Source organism: Entelurus aequoreus, linkage group LG13, assembly GCF_033978785.1.
Source record: "Entelurus aequoreus isolate RoL-2023_Sb linkage group LG13, RoL_Eaeq_v1.1, whole genome shotgun sequence".
NCBI lineage: Eukaryota > Metazoa > Chordata > Actinopteri > Syngnathiformes > Syngnathidae > Entelurus > Entelurus aequoreus.
The window spans coordinates 60,321,592-60,335,533 of record NC_084743.1 but is presented as its reverse complement, the minus strand read 5'-3'; the positions used below and the strand labels follow the sequence as shown (position 1 = coordinate 60,335,533).

General features: G+C 38.2%; 1 protein-coding gene across 1 annotated transcript in view; it reads left to right on the top strand.

Annotated features, from left to right (window-relative positions):
• The window catches only part of gosr1 (golgi SNAP receptor complex member 1), a 41,011-nt gene that overhangs the window by 20,364 nt on the left and 6,705 nt on the right, over positions 1-13,942 (top strand). The window contains exon 7 of the mRNA XM_062068670.1: positions 10,486-10,515. Coding sequence (XP_061924654.1) covers positions 10,486-10,515 — 30 coding nt within the window. The remainder of the gene's footprint in view (positions 1-10,485; positions 10,516-13,942) is intronic.

Sequence of the window (13,942 nt, the reverse complement as noted above, 5' to 3'; positions counted from 1 at the left end):
CATAGCTCTCTAGTTACCTAACCATCTAGCTAGCTTACTTGTTGTCTCCTCCGTTCGCTTTGCTGCTAATCATATTTGGATGATTACAATTCGAAGCAGTTGTAGTTGGAGAGTATTTATTAGTAGTCAGAGAAAAGGTATATTTTAGACATGACAAATTGTAAACAGAGGTCACGACACTGGAAGTATATTACCAGAAGGGGCGTGGCTAAATGATAGAGTTGCCAAATGAGAAACATTTCTTCAGTTCAGTTCTTTGCATGCATGTTATAGAATTTTACATAAGATGTTCAATGTTTTGTAGTTTTCTTTCACTACTCAGCTGTTTACGAACACCTGAAAGAGAAACTGCAGTCTTTTGAGTACAAAAATGTACATATAAGTTAAAGTATCAATGATTGTCAAACACACACTAGGTGTGGTGAAATCATTCTCTGCATTTGCTAAATTATTCTCTGTATTTGACCCACTCACCCTTGATCATCCCCTGGGAGGTGAGGGGAGCAGTGGGCAGCAGCGGTGGCCGCGCTCGGGAATCATTTTTGGTGATTTAACCCCCAATTCCAACCCTTGATGCTGAGTGCCAAGCAGGGAGGTAATGGGTCCCATTTTTATAGTCTTTGGTATGACTCGGCCGGGGTTTGAACTCACAACCTACCGATCTCAGGGCGGACACTCCAACCACTAGGCCACAGAGTATTATTGTTATTATTATTATGGTAATATTCTGGACAGAGACGACAGATGATTTGAAAGAAGAGTGAGAGAGGCCGTTTTTGTAAAGGTTGAGACTCGGGCTGGGCGATAAAACGATTTCAATCTATATCGCGATAGACGCATACTCGATATGAAATATGTTCGATAAAGGGTTCGATATTTTTTTTTTCTTCTTGGTTGGAAGAACCTGGGAGCTGCTAAGCAAGGTTGGTTGCATAAACAAAGGCCTTTGCTCTCTGGTGACCATTGGGAGTGTCCGACTTGACTTTGTACCTTTGGAGGAAAGAAAGTATAGGGATGGTGTGTATGCAATCATTTTAGGAGGATTGTTTTTACTGTTAAAAATATGTGTGCTGAGGGGTGGTAAAGTGTTGCCTCAACTGCACACCCATCAAAACACACAACCTCATAACAAAAGAAAACAATATCAAAAAAGTAATTTGAGATAGTTCCATCCTTTGCAGAGCATCATTGGGGACATGACATTTTATGTCAATGTGACCGGCACAATTCCACATTTCTTTCCGACCTTCTTATGTGGATAGAAATCTGGTATGTATCCAATTTGACTGCAGTCTGCATGATTGGATCAATTCATTGGACCAATATGTCATAAAAAAACAATAAGCATCATAATTCAGAGTTCCCCCTAAATTTGTACGTTAGCATCAAGCTATAATTGTATCACATTTTTCCAGTTTATTCCAAACTGTATTATTAGTTTAACACGATCTCTACATATCTGTGCACTTTACATGTACGTTGACGTACTTTCTTTTGTGTGCTTAGTTTTTACAGTGACTTCTTTGTGGACAATATCAATTAGACAACATCAAGTAATTTTTTTTCCATCTCTAATTCAAAGGACTGTTTACATATTTGGCAAACTAAATTCCAAGATTTAGGGAGAGCAGAATATAGTGAAAAAACTGTGTTGGATTGTACAATAAGCAGACGATATAAAAACAATTAATGTGAATAATAATAACACAGATTTTTTTGGATATACGCATAACATTTTTAAAGAAAATATATGCATCATTATGCAAATTATATGATGTCAGATTGACCACGCCCCCACAGACACAAGTATACTGGCATTCTGTAGAAAACCCAGTAATATTTCACCAAAATAAACGGTCACGAAAAGAAAGAGTGGACAAATGAGCAGAAAATAGTCAGAAAGAAGGTGTTTGAGAACTCACGCCCATGTCCCACCACGACTGCTTGCTAACACGCTCCTTTAAGCAGACGTCAAAACAATTGCCTTAAACTGCGAGAGCCAGCCACGGTTCGGTTCATTTTCGGTACAGTAAGAAAACAACAAAATATACATTTTTTGGTTATTTATTTACCAAATTTGCAAAATCTTCCACCAAAAATATTTTTCTTAGTGGAATATTTGATGTGAAGTCATCGGAACCTTGGATAGGTCAATAATTCATAATAACATTGATTTTGATTCAATATTATGTTTTGAGCAATGACAGTTTGAAAGAAAAAAAACTGCTTTGTTTTATTAGTCAACATTGCAACTTTTTCTAAATTACATTTAACCTTTTAAGCTTTTTTATTTCACTTTTGTTATGTTTTTTTTATATTTTAATAGTGTTTTTAGAATGTGCCGTGGGCCTTTAAAACATTAGCTGTGGGCCGCAAATGGCCTCCACGGCACACTTTTGACACCCCTGCTATAGATAATACAAAATTAAATCTGATAAATCTGTGGATAAAAGGCAGAGCCTGGCGACGCATGCACGTTTATCATAACTCTCTCGCTCTCTCTGTCTCACCAATGCTGCTGCGCGCACACCTCCACAATTTGTTTTGTTTTTAACCCCTTCTTAACCCTTAACGTACATTGATAATACACGCAACCCTAACTCAAAATGCCGGACATTTGAGGCATTTAAGAAACACCGCCCGGACAGCCCCGCAAAAGATGACATGTCCGGTGAAAAGAGGACGTATGGTCAGTCTATCGTAGCCCGGTCGCTGCTAGCATGCTGTGCCTGCTAGCAGCACGCGCGGTACGCTACGGTACGCTACTTAATACGAACCGAAACCCCCGTACCGAAACGGTTCAATACAAATACACGTATCGTTACACCCCTAGAGCCATGTTTGCTACTGTAAACACAAAGCGTATATGACGTCATGACGTAATTTGCGCATCCGGTTGAGGTCGGGGACACATTCCGTTTACATTAGAAATCCATGTATTTTTTTGTGATGTGAACGACTACGTAATTAGGCATCATAAGCATGTGTGAATGTTGCCGAAACGGCCACACAGTTTTAGGACTACCGTATTTTCCGGACCATAGGGCGCAACGGATTATAAGGCGCACTGCCAATGGGCGGGTCTAGTCAGGTCTATTTTCATACAAAAGGTGCACCGGATTATAGGGCGCATTAAAGGGGTCATATTAATATTATTTTTTTCTAAATGTAAAACACTTCCTTGTGGTCTACATAACATGTAATGATGATTCTTTGGTCAAAATTTTGCATAGATGATGTTTTACAGATCATCTTCAAGCCGCTTTCTGACAGTCGCTTCAAGATGCGCCGTTTTGTGGGCGGGCTTATTTACGTGGCTCACCTTCGGCAGCGTCTTTTCTCCGTCATCTTTGTTGTAGCGGTGTAGCGTGCAAGGACGGGAGTGGAGGAAGTGTCAAAAGATGGAGCTAACTGTTTTAATGACACCAGAAATGTGTTCCGTGAAAAACCATCCGACCGGAACTCTCTAATAACTAAAGTTCCTTGGGTGAATAATGTAATCTCACTACACCGGTATGTTTTAGCGCTTTAATGGCGAGTTTACTGACAGATATAGGTTTGAAAATTACGCTATTTTATATTACAATTGGCAACAGCAGAGGATGAATTTCCCATAACAAGAAGATAGAGAAAAAGAAGCTTATCGACTACGTACTACAAAGGCGGACTCGCGCAGATTTTAAAAGACTTATGCAGATCCCAAATACAGATCAGCAGGTACCAGAAAGTAAGAAATGTTGCTTTTGCATAATATTGCGAAACAAAACGCCAGATATGTCTTACCTTAGACACACCATAATAATACTCGTATGTTGAAGCACAGTACAATCCATCAAGCGGTGCAGCTTCATAGCTTACCAAAGTCGTACTAAAACATTTTGATAGATTTTTGAGCGCTATATGTAATGTTTTATATTTTCAATGGAACATATACAATTTTGGTGTTGTTTACTTGAGTCATATTGCAGTCTACACGTATCTCTTATGTGTGACTGCCATCATATTGCAGTCTACATGTACTATATCACTTACAGTGTATGTGTGACTGCCATCTACTGGTCACACTTATCATTTCGCCATGTTCCAAATAAAGTAGCTTTGAGGTCAGTAAGCACAACCAGAATCATTCCGTACATTAGGCGCACCGGGTTATAAGGCGCACTCTCGAGTTTTGAGAACATGAAAGGATTTTAAGTGCGCCTTATAGTCCGAAAAATTTGGTATATTGAAGCAAATGACTTTTTTCAATGTCAGAATAAGAAAAAGTTTGGTAATTTCCTGGCTGTTTTAATCACTGTAGCTGCAGAGACAGGTGGGCCGAGTGTTAGAGAGCGGGAGGGAATTCTGGCACCATGAGTGAGATTGGGTGTGGAGTCCTGTGGGAGCCTTTGTGAATGAATGTCTGTGCCAATAAACATTATACTCCTTCGGCATGTGCTTTTGGGGCACTGGAAGTAATAACTAGAGGAGAGAGGAAATGGGGGATTGAAGATCAGAATCAGAATCAGAATCAGAATAGTTTTATTACCATTGTTTGAGAACGGGTTCACAAACTAGGAATTTTTCTTGGTGCAAACGTGCGACATAAAACACATATAACATATAACACATATTTGGTAATAAAAAGAGCTGTAACTGAGCTATCAGATAGACTTAGAAGGAATTTAAGGAATTCAAGGAGCTGCTGTTAGGAGTTATTGTTCATTTGCCTGATGGCCGAGGGGAAAAAACTGTTCAGGTGGCGGAGGTGTGGGTCTGGATGGAGCGTAGTCTCCTGCCTGAGGGGAGAGGGGAGAATAGTGTGTGTCCAGGGTGAGAAGAGTCAGCTGTGATCCGACCCACACGCCTCTTGGTCCTGGAGGAGAACAAGTCCTGGAGGGATGGGAGCTTGCAGCCAATCACCTTCTCAGCAGCACGTACGATGCGCTGCAGTCTATTCTAAGATGTGGGTAGAGTTACACGTATTGGTCCTATTGGTGCTACAATGCTTGAAGTGAAAATGTCTAAAGTGTGTTAGTAGCCTGAACAACAGTATGGAGTCTTGTGTATAGGGCACATACATTCTTGTTAAAGTACTTCTCACTGTCTTGTTTTACACCGTATGCGTTGCTCGTTTATTCTTTACTAATAAGGAGAGCATGTAAAGCAGGAGGAAACTATAAATAAGATTGACCCACGCTAATTTACCTGAATAACCATGGTGGTGATGTACGTGGTGACGCTGGGAAATGATGATCAGCATGCATCTCAGGCCTTTGTTATCATTGCTGGATAGTCTTGGGAACATGAAGCACTGCTTAAGTTTAATCCATGTCTCCTTCAAGACATTCTTTGTCTTGGTCATTAAATATCAGAAGTAGTGTGTAATGGGTGTTACGGTTTGCAAAATGGACCATTTTTTGAAAGTTCTACTTAACTTTGTCTAATCTTTAAGTTTTACCAACTAAATAGTTAACAAATTTTAAAAAAGTAAGTTTACAAAACCTAAAAAAATTGGCACACCATTTTCCAGTCAATTTTACATCATAGTAAATATTTTTAACTTGTATATAATTTAATTTGCTGTCTTTTGTCATTTTTTTCCCACTTTCATTTTTGGACAATTTTTTGAAAATGTTACTTAATTTTGTTGCATCTTCAACTTATCACTAACTTGACTATACCAAGTTTTACTAACCTATAACTAGAGATGTCCGATAATATCGGCCGATATATGCGTTAAAATGTAATATCGGAAATTATCGGTATCGGTTTTTTTATTATCGGTATCTTTTTTTTGTTTTTGTTTTTTTGTTGTTGTTTTTTTTAAATTAAATCAACATAAAAAACACAAGATACACTTACAATTAGTGCACCAACCCAAAAAAACCTCCCTCCCCCATTTACACTCATTCACACAAAAGGGTTGTTTCTTTCTGTTATTAATATTCTGGTTCCTACATTATATATCAATATATATCAATACAGTCTGCAAGGGATACAGTCCGTAAGCACACATGATTGTGCGTGCTGCTGGTCCACTAATAGTACTAACCTTTAACAGTTAATTTTACTAATTTTCATTCATTACTAGTTTCTATGTAACTGTTTTTATATTGTTGTACTTTCTTTTTTATTCAAGAAAATGTTTTTAATTTATTTATCTTATTTTACAAATTTTTTTAAAAAGTACCTTATCTTCACCATACCTGGCTGTCCAAATTAGGCATAATAATGTGTTAATTCCACGACTGCATATATCGGTTGATTTCGGTATCGGTAATTAAAGAGTTGGACAATATCGGAATATCGGATATCGGCAAAAAGCCATTATCGGACATCCCTACCTATAACATACATTTAATTAGGTCTGGTGTAATTAATTAGCTGCCTTTTGTCATGTTTAATAAACCTAATTATGTTGCATCTTCAACCTATCACCAACTTAAGTATACAAAGTTTAAAAAAATTAAAGAACATAGTTATCGAAACGTGTAAAAATTGATTGGAAAATGTTGCAACAATTTTTTCAAGTTGCATCAAAATAACTTTTTAAAATTTTTTTTTACAGTCTACCCTTTTAAATTGAATTTAAGTTTTATCAGTCTTTAATTAATCTGTGCTCATTATCACTGGCTTCCATCCTTTGTATCTGCTTTTGCATCTCTTGCCCATGAAAGTGAGTGTTCATCAATGTGTTCAGAGGGAAGGAGGAGCAGGTCCATTAAAGGTTCATGCTGGAACAACTTAATGATAGTGGTCACACTTCCAGTCAGACAGAGGACATCCATGTCTTCCGTCCAAAGTGTAATATTTCAGCATTGTTTTCTGTAAATATTGTTGGACAGTTGCTGATAGCCTAGCTTTTTTTTTTTTTTTTTTTTTTTTGTCCTTCCCAGCTTCTCAGGCAAATCATATAGTAGATGTAGATGCCCATATCGGCTGTTCAGATTTACTTTACAAAAGAGAAGTGTAGGATACTTCTCTTGTTGCCTTAGTTGTATTTTGACTTTATTAAATGTATTTATATTATCATTTGGTGCAGCCGGGCCGGAGCAGGAGGGGATAGAAAGAGAAAAAAAGGAAGACCGAGGGGGGAATTGTGTGGACAAGAGGGGGATTAGACAGAGAGACAAAAACAACAACAACAACAACAACAGAGCAACATCACCAAATACGACATGTACAAATATGATGGTAAAAGTAATAGCAAATAAGCAGTTAGCGAAAATAAAAAATAATACAGAAATGACAATGAGCATTATTACACTAAAAATGGAGCAATATGAATACCTATAGAAATAGTGCTATTGGTAATAAACGATACCAATACTTTTCCTTTATTATCAACAATACAATTGTTCAAATGCAACAATACATATACGTATTGATAACTTGAGATATGAAAGAATGCAGAAAAATGGAGGGGAAGAAAGAGAAGCAACCTACATAAACCTTGTAGATTGTTATAGTAACAATAGGTTAAGCTTTGTCAGTGTGCCATGTGTTATACCCAGTTTACCCTACGGCAACAACGTTAATATATGTTTGATGAAACGTGATTAGCCTAGCTTTAACGTAACACACAATAACTTGTCCCTAGGGCTGGGTTATATGGCCTAAAATTAAAAAAATCTGTTTTCACAAAAAATTTGATTTTGCCTCGTTTGTGTTTCTTATGCTTTACTAGTAGTGTTTTAGTCTTTATATTTTGTTTTTTAATGGCTAAGGTTTTATTGTTTTAAATATTGGTTTGTACTTCATTTAAAATGTATTTAAATGAAAAGTGCATAACAAATAATAACTATTATCATTATTTATTATTTCTGGCGAACATTGTGGTGTCCTAGTCTGTTCAGCGGCCCTTGAACGCACCGTAAAGACACCTCGTCTCATATTCCTCGGCGTATTGAACGAGCAGAGCACTGTTGTAGATTTAATGTGCACAAGTGAAAATGTTATTTGCTCAGACAGTTCATATGAGTTTAGATTGGGGTTTGTCATTTCTCAATGGGCAAAGATGTTAATGTCTCTTGTTTTCATGTTAGCATTTAAGAGAGCGAACGGGCGCTGGTCAGTCCCTGAGTTTATGAAAGTGCAGATATCAATCACGGTTTTTCCCATCATTTTAATTAAAACGGTAATGCTAATTGTCAAGAGTTTTACCCCAGTTATCCTTAATACCGTTTATCCGTACACCCCTATATAAAAGTAATATATTAATTGGTTTCCAATGACCATCCAGTCCATTTGTGCTTGGCTTTGAGCCTCCACTTTAAAATTGGCACCTGTTAGAATCCAGTTTCATTAGCTAATTGGATTCTCATCAAATGTTTAATTTCATCATAACAGACGATTGATCAGACCTTCATTTTGCTGCCAAGCCAGAAACGGGAAGCCTGCAGAACACTTGGGCTGTGGATTTGACAGTGGCTCAACTAGCCTGGCTGCTTTCCAGATCCGCTAAATATGTTTTTCCTTGTGCCACAGTTTGTGAGATCTTTTTTGCTCCAGCCTTTTCTTCTTTTTTTTTTTGCCTCCAAAGCTGCCGACGCATGGTTCAGAAAGTGAGACACACAGGATTGAGATAACAGTGACTCATTAATCTTTAGGTTAAACGTCAAAGATGTTTTAGTGTCTTCAGGGTTTAGAAATAAAATGGTTAGATAGAAATGGGAGAGGTCTATATAGCCTTTTATCACAGCCAGAAATCCTGTTAGTCTGGTAACCGAATCACATATTAGGAATGACATTGATGAGTTCTGGAATGAACATTGCTGATCGACAGTGTAATGCAATATGTGAAGTTTTGCATTTACATAAAGAACATGATCGCAATTGATTCCAATTAGGGCACAAACTGCAGAGAGCTCGGTTTTCGACGAACCTAAAACACAAAATCGCTGTTGAAAACTGAATAGTTGTGTGCTTTCAGACAAGCATGACTACCATATTCTCTGTAAGAAAGGTAATAATTTATAATCACACTTGTACAAAAAAACAAGTGTCTAATTATATCAACTTGCATCTAAAATGTCCTATTCAAGCTCCGATGCAGCGTTTGTACGGGTGCAAAGCTGGACAATCAGTGGACATCTTAATGTCCTCCAATAAGCACACAAGGTCGGTCTTTTCTTCTATTTGAGTCAAGTCCTTTACATAAGGTAAAAATGGCAGGTTATATGCTACTGGTATTAAGCGGCTACACAACCGCTAAGCACACAATCTATACATGTGTAAGAAGTGTCCTTAATTAAACAATAATTGCAGTCTAAAACAGCAAATTGTTCTTTACAAACAAGCATCAAATATTTATAGTTGCATATTTCTTACAGATACAAAGTCTCCAAGGCAAAAGCATATTAGAAAGTATCCAGTAACAAACGTGTCCGCATCATTCAACGGACTGCCTCATAAGCTTGACTTGATAAATTATTGTGGCAACTAGGTGTAGCCAAAAACAACAACACTTGAACTGAACTAAACACAGCTGAAGTCCATTGCAGACGGTTGATAATAACACCTAGTGGTTAGAGTGTCCGCCCTGAGATCGGTAGGTTGTGAGTTCAAACCCCGGCCGAGTCATACCATAGACTATAAAAATGGGACCCATTACCTCCCTGCTTGACACTCAGCATCAAGGGTTGGGATTGGGGGTTAAATCGCCAAAAATGATTCCCGGGCGTGGCCACCGCTGCTGCTCACTGCTCCCCTCACCTCCCAGGAGGTGATCAAGGGTGATGGGTCAAATGCAGAGGATAATTTCGCCACACCTTGTGTGTGTGACAATCATTGGTATTTTAACTTTAATTGCAGACGGTTGATAGTAAATAAGTTAGTGTTTTTCACACCTGTTTGACTAATTTCACTTGATCAAGTATTTTCTTTTAACATTCCACACGACAAAGTGGTAAAAATATATGGGTATTGGCCATTATTCAAAACTCCAATATCGGCATCGGAAGTGGGTAAGTTGTATTGGGACACTTCTGATATATCCATCCATCCATCCATTTTCTACCGCTTATTCCCTTCGGGGTCGCGGGGGGCGCTGGAGCCTATCTCAGCTACAATCGGGCGGAAGGCGGGGTACATCCTGGACAAGTCGCCACCTCATCGCAGGGCCAACACAGATAGACAGACAACATTCACACTCACATTCACACACTAGGGCCAATTTAGTGTTGCCAATCAGCCTATCCCCAGGTGCATGTTTTGCGGTTTCATATTTCAAAAAATCAGAGATGGTTGTTTATAGATGTTTTTGATGACATGTAGACAAAGTTAGGCGTATTTGAGGTGGTCTTCTTTAACCAAGGACAGAACAATGTCGTCGTCCTCTGGGCCCTTGAGCTGTTTCTCTTTCATCCTTCAGTCTAAATCTGTGTTTGTTATTAGTATTGGTTATCTTACACACAACATTGGGACCAGTGTAAGACGTTTAAATTACTTTTTGCCACTGTGCTTATTGTTGATAACTCACTTGTCTTTTTTTTCCATCTGTAGTTCGGACCGACTGATGGATGACACAATAAGGTAAGACCAAACTAACCCTAATCTTCCTCTAATGTTTTTTTATTAAGACTTTCTTCCCCCTCTCACCCTTTTACCAGGGGAAAGTCCACCGTTATTCATGTTTTGTTAGGCTGAAGTTTAACAATTTATTCTACATAACAGGAGTAAGCATAAGCAATAGAAATACCAGCGCAGAGAGAGTGAACCGAGCTATCTAAAGGCAAAAGAAATGCTAAAGAGCGCACACCTCCTTTTTCCACTCTCTCCAGGGTGGTCTTTCTTCTTCTGTAACCTAAATGAAATACAATGTGTGTGCATTCGCAAGGATTGAAACACATTGCAATCCTGTTGTGTCCCCAAACATAATGTACTGCACATGAGTTTTCATGTACACTTCACCCTGGCCTAGGATTTTATGCCTTTATATTAATCACTTGTCGTAAAAATGTCCTCGTTCAGCAATGTTTTTTACAAACAATCTTAAACACTACGTATGTAGTTAAGATGATTGTGGCATTCACTAATGTTTTATCTTGGATATGTTGGGTAAGAACCATTCTACAGAATAATAGTTTAATGGAGGCACAAATATCAGTAGACTTAGACTTAGACAAACTTTAATGATCCACAAGGGAAATTGTTCAACACAGTAGCACATTTACAATGATGGAAAGTGTAAGGATGGAAAGGACAATGCAGGTATAAATAGACTAAAAAAGCTATAAAAAAAAAAAATCTAACATATATACGAATATATACATAATATGTGTACAGAATAATTTATATACAGATAAATTATACTATGTCTATAACATATATACAATATATACCAATGACCATGTACAGTATTACAGTATATATAACAGCAGCAGCATAAAATAGAGAGTAGGTCCAGCAGGAAATAGAAGATAGACATTATAAACAAAGAGAAGTAGCTAACATGTCAGGTGTCAGATAATAGGCAGATGTCATCTATTGCTATTGCAGTATGAACAATTATGGACTTTTAAGGTGCACATATGTGGATATATATATATATATATATATATATATATATATATATATATATATATATATATATATATATATATATATATATATGGGTTTTATTCAAGTGTAAAATGTTGCTAAAAAAGACTATTTGGCGTGGCGAAGTTGGTAGAGTGGCTGTGCCAGCAATCGGAGTGTTGCTGGTTACTGGGGTTCAATTCCCACCTTCTACCTTCCTAGTCACGTCCGTTGTGTCCTTGGGCAAGACACTTCACCCTTTGCCTCTGATGGCTGCTGGTAGCGCCTTGCATGGCAGCTCCCGCCATCAGTGTGTGAATGTGTGTGTGAATGGGTAAATGTGGAAATACTGTCAAAGCGCTTTGAGTACCTTGAAGGTAGAAAAGCGCTATACAAGTACAACCCATTTATCATTATTTCATTGTTTTTTGTTTGTTTTATTTACCTTGGACATTTAAAAGTTTACATTCCAATTACACCGTTAAAATATACGAAAAATGCATGTTTATTGCACTCGAAAAGATATACAAGCATTATTATTACGTATTATCATTGCGTCAGTGGTCTTAAAAAAATGATGGCAATAATATCGTATATCGGCAGTAATTTGTAGGTCAATATATTGTCCATCAAAATGTGTTATCGGCCCAGGCCTAAAAGTATTGTCACTTAAATCTAAAACAAAACTGCTTTTTTCTATTCTTGGGAATCAACTGGCCCCACTATGGACTGGACTCTCACACTATTATGTTAGATCCACTATGGACTGGACTCTCACACTATTACGTTAGATCCACTATGGACTGGACTCTCACACTATTATGTTAGATCCACTATGGACTGGACTCTCACACTATGATGTTAGATCCACTATGGACTGGACTCTCACACTATTATGTTAGATCCACTATGGACTGGACTCTCACACTATTATGTTAGATCCACTATGGACTGGACTCTCACAATATGATGTTAGATCCACTATGGACTGGACTCTCACACTATTATGTTAGATCCACTATGGACTGGACTCTCACAATATGATGTTAGATCCACTATGGACTGGACTCTCACACTATTAGGTTAGATCCACTATGGACTGGACTCTCACACTATTATGTTAGATCCACTATGGACTGGACTCTCACACTATTATGTTAGATCCACTATGGACTGGACTCTCACACTATGATGTTAGATCCACTATGGACTGGACTCTACTATTATGTTAGATCCACTATGGACTGGACTCTCACACTATTATGTTAGATCCACTCTGGACTGGACTCTCACACTATTATGTTAGATCCACTATGGACTGGACTCTCACACTATTATGTTAGATCCACTATGGACTGGACTCTCACACTATTAGGTTAGATCCACTATAGACTGGACTCTCAAACTATTAGGTTAGATCCACTATGGACTGGACTCTCACACTATTATGTTTGATCCACTATGGACTGGACTCTCCCACTATTATGTTTGATCCACTATGGACTGGACTCTCACTATTATGTTAGATCCACTATGGACTGGACTCTCACACTATTATGTTAGATCCACTATGGACTGGACTCTCACTATTATGTTAGATCCACTATGGACTGGACTCTCACACTCTTATGTTAGATTCTCACACTATTATGTTAGATCCACTATGGACTGGACTCTCACTATTATGTTAGATCCACTATGGACTGGACTCTCACACTCTTATGTTAGATTCTCACACTATTATGTTAGATCCACTATGGACTGGACTCTCACAATATTATGCTAGATCCACTCGACGTCCATTGCACCGGTCGCCCAGGGGGGTCCCCACATCTGCGGTCCCCTCCAAGGTTTCTCATTGTCATCCCATTGGGTTGAGTTTTTTCTTGCCCTGATGTGGGATCTGAGCCAAGGATGTCGTTGTGGCTTGTGCAGCCCTTTGAGACACTTGTGATTTAGGGCTATATAAATAATATTAATACCTGGGATTGATTGATTAATTGATTGACCAATCCAACCTCGGCTTGTAAAGAATGCATGCAAGCCTCCTAATGTTAAAACCTGGAATGTTACCTTTTGCCTTGATGCAATAAACAGCTCCTGTCATTTCACTTTTCGAGAGGTGCCATAAATTTCTCCCCCAGCCCTTGGTCCTTCCGCTTCCCCTCAGGCCTGCCCAAATTACACATATATTGGATGTTGGAAAAGATGGCTCCTCTGGGACTGGCTACTACGGCAGTCTTGATTAGTGGCTTTTGTCAATGAAATGGCAAAGCTCACAAGCACGCACACACACACACTGCACATTATTCTTCTACATTTTAACTATCTATCTAGCTAATGGTCAATATTTTTAATGATACATTGATTGACAGCTCATGTTGCTGTCGGAACATAAAGTGCACTGTGCCTTTTGTACACATTCCTATAAAATGATCAT